Source organism: Alosa sapidissima, chromosome 15 (assembly GCF_018492685.1).
Source record: "Alosa sapidissima isolate fAloSap1 chromosome 15, fAloSap1.pri, whole genome shotgun sequence".
NCBI lineage: Eukaryota > Metazoa > Chordata > Actinopteri > Clupeiformes > Clupeidae > Alosa > Alosa sapidissima.
Window position 1 is genome coordinate 34,395,063 of NC_055971.1, and position 15,000 is coordinate 34,410,062.

The 15,000-nt window shown below is 43.0% G+C and overlaps 2 protein-coding genes across 3 annotated transcripts in view; one reads left to right on the plus strand and one right to left on the minus strand.

The window, feature by feature from the left end:
• naalad2 (N-acetylated alpha-linked acidic dipeptidase 2) overlaps positions 1-15,000 on the plus strand; it is a 61,088-nt gene that overhangs the window by 38,982 nt on the left and 7,106 nt on the right. The window contains exons 16-19 of one of the 2 annotated variants that reach the window (XM_042062952.1): positions 2,365-2,629; positions 4,235-4,316; positions 4,524-4,616; positions 11,122-11,642. In XM_042062952.1, the coding sequence (XP_041918886.1) occupies positions 2,365-2,629; positions 4,235-4,316; positions 4,524-4,616; positions 11,122-11,311 (630 nt within the window). In that variant the 3' untranslated portion in view covers positions 11,312-11,642. Of the gene's footprint in view, positions 1-2,364; positions 2,630-4,234; positions 4,317-4,523; positions 4,617-11,121; positions 11,643-15,000 lie in introns of those variants that run through there. The other variant, XM_042062953.1, reaches the window with a different exon arrangement.
• Positions 11,883-15,000, minus strand: part of nlrc3l (NLR family, CARD domain containing 3-like) — a 15,260-nt gene continuing 12,142 nt past the window's right edge. The window contains exon 8 of the transcript XR_006022747.1: positions 11,883-13,328. The gene's annotated coding sequence lies outside the window, so the exon portion shown is untranslated. The remainder of the gene's footprint in view (positions 13,329-15,000) is intronic.

Sequence of the window (15,000 nt, forward strand, 5' to 3'; positions counted from 1 at the left end):
AAACTGAACAGTCCAACCAGTAGACTCTGATAAACTAGCCAACTAGGCTACTTTGTGTACAATATGTCCAGGCTTCGACCAGTAGCCTATAATAAACTAGCCAACTAGGCTACTTTGTTGGCTACTCTGTTTACAATATGTCCAGGCTTCGACCAGTAGCCTATAATAAACTAGCCAACTAGGCTACTCTGTGTACAATATGTCCAGGCTTCGACCTGTGTACAATATGTCCAGGCTTCGACCAGTAGCCTATAATAAACTAGCCAACTAGGCTATTCTGTGTACAATATGTCCAGGCTTCGACCAGTAGCCTATAATAAACTAGCCAACTAGGCTACTCTGTGTACAATATGTCCAGGCTTCGACCAGTAGCCTATAATAAACTAGCCAACTAGGCTACTCTGTTTACAATATGTCCAGGCTTCGACCAGTAGCCTATAATAAACTAGCCAACTAGGCTACTTTGTTGGCTACTCTGTTTACAATATGTCCAGGCTTCGACCAGTAGCCTATAATAAACTAGCCAACTAGGCTACTCTGTGTACAATATGTCCAGGCTTCGACCTGTGTACAATATGTCCAGGCTTCGACCAGTAGCCTATAATAAACTAGCCAACTAGGCTACTCTGTGTACAATATGTCCAGGCTTCGACCAGTAGCCTATAATAAACTAGCCAACTAGGCTACTCTGTGTACAATATGTCCAGGCTTCGACCAGTAGCCTATAATAAACTAGCCAACTAGGCTACTCTGTTTACAATATGTCCAGGCTTCGACCAGTAGCCTATAATAAACTAGCCAACTAGGCTACTCTGTGTACAATATGTCCAGGCTTCGACCAGTAGCCTATAATAAACTAGTCAACTAGGCTACTCTGTTTACAATTTGTCCAGGCTTCGACCAGTAGCCTATAATAAACTAGCCAACTAGACTACTCTGTTTACAACATATCCAGGCTTCAACCAGAGCTGCTAGCAGCTGATCAGACAGAAAGAGGTGGAGCTGTTGGAGCCTGTAGTAATAGTATAATAAAATATCTGCATACGGTGAGCTGCAATGAATAAATAATCATATAAAAAAGATAACAGTAAATTATATAATAATATAATGTTATAATAATATAATATTATATATACCAGTCAAATGTTTGGATGACACTGTTGCCCACTTGTGCCCTGAGGACAGAGGTCCAAAAGTGAGGACACAGGAAGTTAGGACACAGGATGTGAGGACACAGGTCCAAAAGTGAGGACACACAGAATTGGGTAACATATGGGGAATAACATTAGAAAAGAAACCATTTCTACAGAAGGCACCTATTTATTATCACATAATGTATTATAGTAACATTTGTTTATTATCACATAATGTATTATAGTAAAATTTGTTGTTTTTTGTGCTTTCTTCACATTAGTCAACAATTCCCATAAACTACTTAATGACATAGTAACATTATTTGTGTGTGTGTGTGTGTGTTTTTACCCACATTAGTCAACAAACCCACCTTTTTGACCCAGTAACTTTCTAGTGACTTAATAACTTAGTGAGCTCTGCAGTGTGGTTGCTGCTGGAGCAAAATCCACAGAGCATTTCAAAGGCCCCAGACAGAAGGCTTCAAAACCGGACGGATGAAATTGCAAAAGGGTTCTCGACTGTTGAAGAACGAAATGACTGATCTTTAATGCAAAAGGGTTCTCGACTGTTGAAGAACGAGATGACTGATCTTTAATGCAATATCTACATTGCCCATTATCAGCAACCATTCATCCAGTGTTGCAAAGGCACATTCTGTTTACTAATCTGATCATGAGAAAAGGCTGACTAAGAAAACATTGGAGAACGCTTTTGCAATTACATAAGCACATAATGTAATCTGAAAACTGCTGCCCTGAGTAAAAAAACAATGCAACTGATCTCAGCTGGTATTCTGTCTATAAGGGAGTGGAATGGAAATTTCTCTTGGAAGTTGGAAGTGTCTCCAAACTTTTGACTGGTAGTGTAATTATAACGTAATTAATTAATATTATACAGCCACCACCAGGTTAAGTTTAAAATAAAAGTGTTTAAATTGAAAAATAAATTATCCTGGTCCTTTTTTTTATTCTCAAATAGGTAAAAAAAAAAATATATAGATATCGACTGATATGAAACCCTTCTGTCGTGATACAGTTTTCAGCCGTATCGCCCAGCCCGCCCTACCTCCTCTACTACAGTGTGTACGAAACGCTCCAGTTTGTGTGTGTGTGTGTGTGTGTGTGTGTGTGTGTGTGTGTAGGTAACGGAGCGCTACAGTAGCTACCCACTCTACCACAGCGTGTATGAGACGTTTGAGCTGGTTGTGTGTGTGTGTGTGTGTGTGTGTAGGTAACGGAGCGCTACAGTAGCTACCCACTCTACCACAGTGTGTACGAGACGTTTGAGCTGGTGGCTGTGTGGTACGACCCCTCGTTCAGGAGGTTAGAGGCGGTGGCACGTGTGAGGGCGGGGCTAGTCTTCCGATTGGCTGATTCTAGGCTCCTCCCCCTGGACTGTGAGGAGTATGCATTGGCTCTGCAGAAGTACTCAAAAGTAATCAGAGACCTCGCATACACACACCCCGACGCCATCAGCCTGTACAACGTCTCATTCGGTGAGTACACACACACACACACACACACACACACACACACACATACTGTACACACACACACACACACACACACACACACACACACACACACACATACTGTACACACACACACACACACACACACACACACACACATACACACACACATACTGTATACACACACACACATACTGTACACACACACATACACGCACACACACCCCGACGGCTACACTATACTGCAACATTTATATCATTCTTTTCTGAAATAAAATATGAAATATGGAGAGAGTGGATGTGACAGGAAAATATCACTCATGCTGGAGCTAAGTTAATTTGGTTTACATCCAGAGCTTAAATTGGGTCTCCAATTTAGGACATTGTACTGTCTAGTCTTCTGCTACTTAACACATCCCTCTAGCCCTCAGACCTGGTGAAATATTAACCTAAGCATGTCATATGGCCATCTATGAAGATGCAATATGTTCCCAGCATTAGCACAACACTATGCGATGGTTAGCTTGTTACTGTGACTATATATGCTAAGTTTAACATCTCTTTACAGTAAGTAAGTGACTGACCTGTCTGGGTGCGTTTTGAGATGCCTGATGAAATTAGACGTTGTTGAACCGGCCACAAAGTTATTGTAACTGAAAGTAATGATAAAAGGCACAACTCTGGGAGGACTTGCTGATGCGTTTTTTTAGAGTGCGTTAGGTTGCACATTAAGGGGACATGCAGCTCGTCAAGCGTTGCCCAAAGCAGCAAGAAAATGAAATAGAAACACATGGATACATTTAGATTGTAAAACGTCTCACTGATTATGAGACTTAAATCCGCCTCGAGTCCGAATCTCAGACTCGAGTCCCCATCTCTGACACGCACACATAAACACACAAGCACAGACACACAAACACACTCACACGCATGGTCACACAAACACACACACACATAAAGACACGCACACAGTAGACATGCAGGCATACGCACGCACATGCACACACACAGGCACGCACACACAGACTCACACGCACACACACACACATATAAACATGAACACGTACATGCACACATGCACAAACACACACACACGCACACACACACACACAGGCACACACACGCACACACATATAAACATGAACACGTACATGCACGCATGCACAAACACATACACACACACACTCATTTACATACACAACAGTGGCAAGAGTAGGGGCTGGAGTAGGAAATGGAGACAAATTGATTTATTTTTGTGGAGAGTTCTATCTTCTCATGTGTTGGAATAAACAGTAATAGAAATGATGAGCACTCTGATTAACATAAAAGCATGATGGGGTAATAGTCTCCCTCTCTCACTCCATCTCTCTCTCTCCCTCTCTCACTTCCACTCTCCTCTCTCTCTCCTCACTCCATCTCTCTCTCCCTCTCTCACTTCCACACTCTTCTCTCTCTCCTCACTCCATCTCTCTCTCTCCCTCTCTCTCTCCTCACTCCATCTCTCTCTCTCCCTCTCTCACTTCCACACTCTTCTCTCTCTCCTCACTCCATCTCTCTCTCTCCCTCTCTCTCTCCTCACTCCATCTCTCTCTCTTCTATTCTCTCTCTCCCTCTCTCTGTCACTTTCAGATCCTCTGTTCTCTGCAGTGCAGAACTTCACCAAAGCAGCAAGGGACTTTCACCAACGCCTGAATACACTCGACACTAGCAAGTAGGTTTTACACACACACACACACACACACACACACACAGCCTTAGACACTGTGTGTATAGTGCTTAAAAGTTCAGATGGTGAATGACCAGCAGCTCATGTTTCTGTGTGTGTGTGTATATGTCTGTGTGTGTGTGTGTGTGTGTATGTATGTGTGTATGTGTTTGTGGTGTGTATGTGTGTGTGTGCGTGTTTGTGTGTGTACAGCGATCTGAAGATGCGTATGGTGAATGACCAGCTTATGTACCTTGAGAGGGCGTTTGTGGATCCACTGGGGTTGCCTGGGCGACCATTCTACAGGTGGGTGTGTCTGTGATGTCATAAGGGTGAGACAGAGCTGCATTGTGATCCCTGTGATGCCTTTTGACGCGTTTGATGCCAGCTCTTGGGCTTGTCTCTCATTCTCGTCTCTGAAAGACTAACTGTATGAACACACCACCGGCAACATGTACACACCGTTTAGGCAGCTAGGTATTCCAGGCGCCTGCTGGAATGCTCAGTTATATGTCACATTTTAAAAGAACCGTTGGGATAATGTACATAACTACATTTAATATTAAACATTACTTTATCAAGAAACGATAAAAATGTGAAATTGGGCTTGTCTCAATTTTGAATGATGGTCATTGACAGCATCTGGCAGCTACCTCAGAAAGTATAGCCTGTATGTCGCCACTATCCATAACCTAATCATGTAACGTTATTCACCCTATTGAAAAACACTTTTACAAACAGTAACTGGAACAAATGTTTTGTAGGAACCAAACAGTCTATGGGCTCTATTTTCACCATCAGAAACGCAGCACAAAGCTTATTATGACCATCAGAAACATAACACAAAGCTTATTATGACCATCAGAAACATAACACAAAGCTTATTATGACCATCAGAAACGAGGCACAAAGCTTATTATGACCATCAGAAACATAACACAAAGCTTATTATGACCATCAGAAACGCAGCACAAAGCTTATTATGACCATCAGAAACATAACACAAAGCTTATTATGACCATCAGAAACATAACACAAAGCTTATTATGACCATCAGAAACATAACACAAAGCTTATTATGACCATCAGAAACGAGGCACAAAGCTTATTATGACCATCAGAAACATAACACAAAGCTTATTATGACCATCAGAAACGCAGCACAAAGCTTATTATGACCATCAGAAACATAACACAAAGCTTATTATGACCATCAGAAACGAGGCACAAAGCTTATTATGACCATCAGAAACATAACACAAAGCTTATTATGACCATCAGAAACGAGGCACAAAGCTTATTATGACCATCAGAAACATAACACAAAGCTTATTATGACCATCAGAAACGAGGCACAAAGCTTATTATGACCATCAGAAACGAGGCACAAAGCTTATTTTTATCAGTGTTACGCCTAAAACACACCCATGACTGACAAACCCCTGAATGTATTTAAGCTTTTTGCCTTGTAACAAACTCAAATGGTTGTCAACAAATTAACGTCATGGGTACATTAAAACACGCATTCAAAATGATCTCTATAATGCTTGGCTTTATTTATAACACTCTCGTGAGGGTGAGGAAAAGAAAGAGAGTGAGTGAGAGAGAGAGATATATATAGAGAGAGAGAGATATCGTCCAAACGCCGCAGATGCGGCACAACAAAAAAAAAATAAGCATCCAGCGATGCGCTCAGTCCACTAAACAAAACCAACGCCAAAAACTCTGTATCTTCTTTCAGTCCCAAAAAATATAGTATTCCATGAGTCCAAGGTTGTTGCAAGACAGTCTTTTAAACTCCAGCGAAAAAGGGAAAAAGGAAAAAATGATCGATCTCACCTCCTTGAAAAAACAGCTGTAGAGTCAGATATTCCATGAAACGGGTGTATACGAGAAGGACAATTCATTATTAATTCCATGAAGCGATTAGAGGATATCAGAACGCCATTAGACTTCTACCCCTTCCTTCATTCATTCATTTCCTTCCCGGCTTTCTCCCGCATCCCGTTTAAAAACATAACGTGACTCTCTGTGAGCGCAGCCATAGGGCAAGAACAGGAAAAGTGGGTGCGAGTGAGTGAAAAGGTGAGTGACAGTTCTGGGCCCTATCGTCTGCTAAATGCTTACTTGTCCTGGATCACTGACGCCCATAATCAAGATAGCAAGAGATTTACAAAGGTATAGAAATAGAGCTAAAAAGTACCTGGCCAGGTTTTAAACAGTATGAAGAGAGATAACCTAAATTGTTACTTTTACTTAGAGGCAGGCCTACTAAATATTTAGTAACACATCTGATATGTAACAATAGATAAGATCTGCCTTAATCAAATCATATGCCCATTTATGTGGCTGATGCTACATAGTCCCCCCCCCCCCCAGACTGGACATGGTGGGAGCAGGACCAAAGTAAGGCTTCAAATTGACTATATTCGCAGTGTCTGTGCAATTATGAGGGAAAAGGACTTTATAATTCAGGGGCCCTAACTTCTTCTGTACAGTACATGGTTCTGTCCACTTAGGTGCCAGTTTGGCAGTGAACCCTTTTGAGGCATCGGATAATGGATGTGCTTTGACCCACACCACATTCCCCTCCGAGAGTTCCACATTCTTCCTCTTTAGGTTGTAATATTTCGCCTGCTTGTCTTGGGCCTTCTTCACATTCTCAGCCACTTGCTTTGACAACACTTGTTGTCTCTCCATGAGGGTTTGCTTTAAAGAAGTGGGCCTTTAAGAGCGCGTCCCAAGTCACTTTTTTGCAGGAAGTCTAATCCTAAAATAACAGGGAATGCGAGATCTTCATCGGAAAGAACATACAAGGAATGAGTCCAGTAGCTGTCATGGAGTTCAAGAGTACACTGAACTTTCCCTACTGCCCTTTTGGCCGTTCCGTTTGCTAGAGCAAACTCCTGGTTACCACAAGGTGTCAGGGTTTCCTGGGGCTACTTCGCATCAGGGGGAATGTACTCCCTGTGTCCAGCAGAGCAGGTCCCTGAAGGCCTCTGATGGACAGCTTAACCGCAAGGAGAGATGGGGGATGTTCAGAAGGAATGCGGGAGTCTCAGATTTTACAACTTTTAATTCAGACCTTTGTGTCCTTTGTGGTTGTCTAGGACCTTTGGTCACCTGGTCCAGTAACTCACCCTGGTCCAGTAACTCTTCATTGCAGCCAGATCATTCTCAATCATACTGCCAACCTTCACAAGTTCAGCTACGGTCTTTACTGTCCCACGTAGGCCGGATGCAATCTTTGGATTGGCGTTATTAAGAATGCGCTGTACTACGGTCACCTCCTCAATATTAGGTTTCCATTTTAGACAGAGGGCTCTGTAATCATAGGCAAAGTCCCTAATAGACTCATTTGGAGTTTGAATACGTTTACGCAATCGCTCCTCAATTTCCTGCATGAAATCAGTAGATAGAAATGCTGTTGAAAATGCAGATTTGAATTCTTCCCATGTGTGGATGTGTTTCCGCTATCCACCAGCTTTTGTCTGAGCCTTTTAGCACTGAGGACAAAGTGGCTGCATCCGGTGTGGGTCTTAAATCTAAAAACTCATTACATAATTCAATGTAATTCATGGGGTCTTTTGTCTCACTATCACCACCAAATTCAGGAAAATTCAATTTAATGGGGAGCTTAGGTGTTCTTAGGAAGTCAGAGGGACTCCGAGAGTCATAATGAAACCTTCCCACTGCCCCCTCTCTCACCTGACTTACGGGAGACAGTTTTGGGGTGCTGGCGAGCTTCAGCTGTTTTAACTTATATTCCCACTGATGATCTCTCATCTCCAAACACCGCACAACAGCATCTTCCAGACTGGCAACAATATCAACAGCAAAACTTTTAATATTCTCAATTTTATTATCAATTGTCTGTCTCAATAACCCCTCTCTGGTAATTGTACTGGCATTTGATTCTGACAGTTGCTCAGTTTTTCTGACAGTTTTCAAGATCATTCAAACAACCATTAGTTTCTTTCAGAGTCCTTTTAAGTTCATGTATCTCCACTTGGTAAACAGAGGAATGAGAAACTGTGATATTCGTATCCTCTTCCCCTTCATCAATTTCCTCATCATTTTCCTCTCCATCATTTTCCTGTTGTTTATTGTCATATGTCCTGCTCCTCTTATCTTCACTAAAATACAGGGAACTAATGGAATCAGTGAGCTGATCTACACGTTCTCTAATGGTGACATGTGGAAGCTTTGTCTGGCCATCGTGACTAAAAGATATGTGCGGTCTAACTCTCCCTTCTCCTTTAGTGGGTTCTAATGGCTCTGAATCAAGATTTACTAGCTGATGTTCAAACATCATGAAGAGGGACAGGAAACGTATGAAAAGACTGATAATTTATCGATAGTGAAGAGGGACAGGAAACGTATGAAAAGACTGATAATTTATCGATAGTGAAGAGGGAAAGGTTTATCAAAAAGAACAAAGAATGCGTGTTTAAATCCCCGTACGGGCCACCACTGTACTGACCATCCGTTTGTGATCGCCAAGATAGGGGCTCTATGGTAGGAGCTGAACTGCACATGGTTTTGCTCTCTCAACTCATACCTGTCAACACTCCCGTTTTTCCCGGGTTTCTCCCGTATTTCAAGGTCATCTCCCAGCACCCTCCCGTTTTGTTATTTCTCCCGGAAAACTCCCGTAATTTGCATGGCCACCAAACTTCATTTTAAAATCATTGATCCATTCAGGTTGCCAGATTGTGTATGAAATACACGATCACTTAGTTTCAATTTCAACCGTTTTGTCATAGGCTAAAACCTGGCAACCCAAATAAGGAAGCGGGTGCCGACTGTGCAGCAAGCAAGCGGGCTAGTTGAATGGCCTACTCCAGAACTAGCTGTTGTGAAATTGTTGGGAATTTAATTGATTAACACATCACATAAACTGTTATTGAGTGTTGTTGATACACTGAACTTGTGCCCTCGGAACCAAACCTGACAGCAAGCAGCTTTGGAGTTTTGGAAGTAGGCTGCAGGCAGGCAGCTGGTGGATACATAACTGGCATGCGTAAGGTAATGGTAATGGTAATGGTAAAAGCAACGACCGGAATGCAGTGTTGAAACACGTGTATGAAACGTATTACATATGCAAACACAGATCCGGGATAAACACTGCCCCCCCCCCCCCCACCCCACCCCCCCAAAAAATGTCCCGTTTTTGGAAAGCTAAATGTTGACAGGTATGTCTCAACTGTGTACACAACATTTTGAATTGATTGCTGGTCGAACCGTCACTGAACCGCTTCATAGCTCATTACCATAAAGTTTCAACTTTCTGCTTGATGCTCTGGACGCACTGGACGTCCCCAAAAAGCGACGCTGGCGGATTTTCAGCTTCTGAAAATGAAAATGGAAAAACTTCTGTAACTTTGCAGCTCAAGTCGGCGGCGATGTGTCCAAAGGCCAAGGGAACACACACACACACACATACACACACATCATGTCCAAAGGCCAAGGGAACACACACACACACACACACACACACACACACACACACATCATGTCCAAAGGCCAAGGGAACACACACACACACACATCATGTCCAAAGGCCAAGGGAACTTTATCAGGACGCATAGTATCCTGGATCCATGAATCTGCCTGTCTCTATGGGAATAACATAGGGGTGCCAATACTTATGACCCCTGTATTATAAGGAAGAACAGTTATTTATTTACGGTACATTATTCATTCACAGTTATTATATACAGTACAGTTCGCCTACATCAGGACGATTATATACAGTACAGTTCGCTACATCATCATCAGGACGATTATGGTCAGGATATAAATGCTGTCAGTTCACCTTATCAGGTGTTTTATGAAATAGAAGCATTATTTAGGCTCATCTGGATAATTAAAAGCATTATTTAGACTATCATCTGGATAATTAAAAGTAAGAGTTTGATTTATTATGCAGATGGGATTTGAGTATGTACAGTGGGGGAAATAAATATTTGAACCCATGCTAAAGTTGACTAAAAAGAGGAATATAAAATCATGCATTGAACTCAATGAGCATCAAACCAGCTAATAGGCTAACTGAAAAACACACCATGCCAATCTCTAGATATGGTGAAGGGTATGTGATGATGTGGGGCTATTTTAATTCCAAAGGCCAAGGGAACTTTATCAGGATGCATAGTATTCTGGATCCATGAAATAACTGGCCTTTAAAAATAAAAAATCTGCCTGCCTCTATGGGAATTTTACCCTGGAAATCCAGAGTTCTCGTGAGAGCACAATGGAATTGTCTCTGCGAGACACTCTGGCAAAGAGCAATGATGCACGTCACTTTTACCCCAACATTCCGGGGAACCAGCTAAACTGATGAAGACAGCGCTGCAACGTTGGAGGACAGTACACATTGGTCGTAGTGTTATCCGATTGCGTCGAAGTCCGAAATAATTCAGAGTAAACATGGTCTAGTGTTATCCAATTGCGTGCAGTGAGATTTTTAAATGCATGCTTGTTGCCGCCCCTCGAGTTGGGCCATTACATTGTTCTTTGCCAGACCCTTAATCTTTCTAGATTATCAGGGTCTGGATTTTCCAGGCTATGGGAATTTAACATAGGGGTCAAATACTTATTGCCCCTGTAATTTAAGGAAGAACATTTATTTATTTACGATACATTCTTGATTCATTAAGAAAATTGGTGTCCTTAAAGGTTGCTCTTTTTAGTCAACTTTAAGCATGGGTTCATAAACTTATGAGCTCAACTATGTATCTGATGAAGTTGAGAAGTGCACTCATCCCTGGTGTTCTGTGTGTGTGTGTGTGTATGTGTGTGTGTGTAGGCATGTCATCTTTGCCCCCAGCAGTCATAATAAGTATGCGGGCGAGTCATTCCCGGGTATCTACGACGCGCTGTTCGGCATCGAGCACGCAGTGGACGCCCCTCTTGCCTGGCGTGAGGTCAAGCGCCAGATCAGCATCGCCACCTTCACAGTGCAGGCAGCAGCCATGACACTCACCCCGCCTGCGTGACCTTCGACCCCCCACCACCTCCCCGCCTGCGTAACCTTCGACCCCCACCACCTCCACCCCTGCGTAACTTACCTCACCATCACCCCATCCCCATGACCTACGACCTTAACACCCCGACCATGTGACCTACAGTCTTGTTAATGACCAGCATCAGCAGAAAAACACCTATGAGTGTCTGCAGGACTATAGGGAACCGCTTCCATCATGCCCTGTGCTGCGTAAATCACACAGAAGTTAATGTGTGTATAAAGTGTGTATGTCAGGTTAAATCACACAGAAGTTCATGGATTTTATATTCTTTGTTTCTTCAAATAAAATCCACTGAAATGTACAGCCAATTATAATTTTGCATTTTGACTTCAGAATGACGATTCAGATGATGAGGTTTTACCTCTGAAAGCCACCATTCTACCCTTCACTCAGACAGGCACTATCTGTGTGTGTGTATGCGTGCGTGTGTGTGTGCATGTGTGTTTTGAAATCAAAAATTGGGAAATTTGAAAAATAACTCCTTAAATGATGACTTCTGACAGGTTTTGTGGAAAGAAATGGACAGATTGAGTCATACAAATATGACATCACCATCAACAGATTTAAGGCATCTTGCTGTGAAAGACATATCACATGACCTGTAAGACATATCACATGACCTGTGGGTATGATTGAGGGGCCCAATTAAGACATATCACATGACCTGTGTGTGAGACCCACATCTCAGTCCTCCTACATGAGATAGGTGTGTGTGTGAGATGAGATAGGTGTGTGTGAGATAGGGTGTGTGTGTGAGATAGGTGTGTGTGTGTGAGAGAGATCGGGGTGTGTGTGTGTGTGTGTGTGTGTGAGAGAGATAGGGGTGAGGGTCTGCAGTGACATGACTGCTCGTGTTATTATTGTGATGCTGAATGCCCTGTGATGCTGAATGCCCTGTGTGTGTGTGTGTGTGTGAATGCCCTGGCCCAAAGTGCCCTTTGAAAATGAAAATATGGAGAGTGCAGACGAGATAACCTAGCACACTAGATATTACTGATCTGCCCCTAGCACACTAGATATCAGCCCCAGCACACTAGATATTACTGATCTGCCCCTAGCACACTAGATATTACTGCACTACATCTCATACACTACACTACATCTCATACACAGAGCAGAGTGGGCAGGGGCTCAGGGATGTCAGAATCTACCAGGGCTACACTGACACGTGATGATGAAGGTGCTCAGAGGGATTATCATGGAAAATATAATGTTCAGATATGTAATATAATTATATTTTATAACTACTACTACTAATTATACAAATTGATGATAATAATAATACATGTTTTTATTCATTTATTGCTTTTATTTTTCGTTCCAATTTGCTGCGGCCCTCACTGTTATGTTATATAATAAATGTAATATAATATAACATAATACAATATTATATAAAACAAAGCACACAGAAAACAGTTTGAAGACCAGTGTGCTGGAGCAGTCTGAGGGTGGTGCAGTGGAAGCGTCCTTGTCCTTCACCTCCAGAGTCTTGGGCTGGAGGCTCAGCACAGCGGGCAGGTGGAGAGGACGGTGCCATGGTCAGTATTATGGTGCGGCTCACCCTGGCGTCCTCATCTATATATGGCCGCATGCTAGTGGAGCGCTGGTGGCACAGTGGTAGTGACCTTGCTCCAAGCTGCCAAGGTCACCGGTTCAAAGCCCAGCGTGGAGAAGCAGGGAAGGGCAGAGAGGACCTGCTGGACTCAGGGAGGACGAGAGCAACACCTGGACCAGGTGTGACAGCCGGGATGCATACAGGTGATGTGCCACGTGGAAGAAGATATCGGGGGGCTTACTTGGCCCCCCGAAACTGTCCAATGGAAACGCAGGGACTTTTTCAGTGGTCCGACTCTGTTTATATAGGAAACCTCTTCGCAAGAAGAGAAAAGGCTTGACCAATAGTGTGTGTGTGTGGCCTCTAGATGTCACACAACAGCAAGTCCTTCACTAGACCTTTGGCTACTCACACACACACACACACACACACCTGACCCCTGCACCAGCACCACTGGTCACCTGTGACCCAGCACATGGCAGTCCCACATCTGACCCCTGCACCAGCACCACTGGTCACCTGTGACCCAGCACATGGCAGTCCCACACCTGACCCCTGCACCAGCACCACTGGTCACCTGTGACCCAGCACATGGCAGTCCCACACCTGACCCCTGCACCAGCACCACTGGTCACCTGTGACCCAGCACACGGCAGTCCCACACCTGACCCCTGCACCAGCACCACTGGTCACCTGTGACCCAGCACACGGCAGTCCCACACCTGACATCCTGAGGATGCAGCTTGAAGTTGTTATTTCAGCTTAAAATGGAACCAAATGACACCTCTCCCTCTCCTCCCAGAGAACCATTGTAGATCCCACACCTCTCCTTCTAAAGTCAAATGGTAAAAAGGGGACTAAAAAATATTTGGATAAAAAAATATTTCATGGAAAATATGATCATTTGAATTTGATGACCGCAACATGTTTTTAAAAAAAAGTTGGGACGGGAGCATGTTTACTACTGTGCTGCTTCACCTCTTCATTTAACACAATTAAATGTGTTTAGGAACTGAGGAGACCATTTGTTAGAATTTTGAGGATTAAATGTTGTCTCTCCAGAACGCAGAATTCATCTTGCCATTGTATTCCTGAAATAGTCAAGGTATTCCTTGGAAAAGACATTGCCTGGATGGCAGTATGTGTTGCTCAGAACCTGTATACACCATTCAGAATTGATTGTGCCTTGACAGATGTGCAAGCTGCAGGCACTAATGCACCTCCACACTGTCATAGATGCCCATGCTGTAGACACTAATGCACCTCCACACTGTCATAGATGCCCATGCTGTAGACCAGTGGTCCCCAAACTTTTTTCTTCCGAGGGCCAGCTCACTATGCCTGGCTCTGAGAGAGGGCCAGAGACTCAGAGTATATCCAGTACTAGCTTAGTGCTGTGAACAACAGCAGTCTACCTTAGTTGAATATTCCATTACATTTAATCATAGGCTACTGCAATTTAATACCATTGTTAGCTGTGTTTATATTGCAATCATGCCATATCAGTGTAAAATGTAGCTCAAATGAAATAATACTAATAAAAAAATAGCAGTCCCAAAAGTGTATTTTATTCAAAATGTGTGAACTCTGAACTCTGTGTCTCAAGTTCTCAAACTATGAGAGTTTTATGAAGTGCTGGCAAAAACATCTGAAATGACCACTTTCACTCACCTGATGAGAACTTTGTGAATTTGTATGAACATTTGAACGAGGGAATAAAAATAGAAATAATTATCCCAAAAAGTCCCAGAAATATGACTTGAATAGAAGTTAGTTAGTTATTAACAATTAATTGATAAACTTGTAGAATACTTTGAGCACTGATGCGGTCAGCATAGGCCTCTTACATTGTTTGCAGGTAGGCCTACATTTCATTCCGTTTTCGATGGTAAACGTGAAACAGCGCCAAAACAACCACCAGTGGACAAAAAGAGTATTACATGTATACTGTTAAGACTCGCCATAGAGAATGAATGGGGGAAATTGGTTATAGTTTGACGATGTCGTACTCCCCTGCGGGCCAGATGCTATATACCACGGACATGTTTTGGGGGGCCACCCAAAATGAGGTGGCGGGCCGTAGTTTGGGGACCACTGCTGCAGA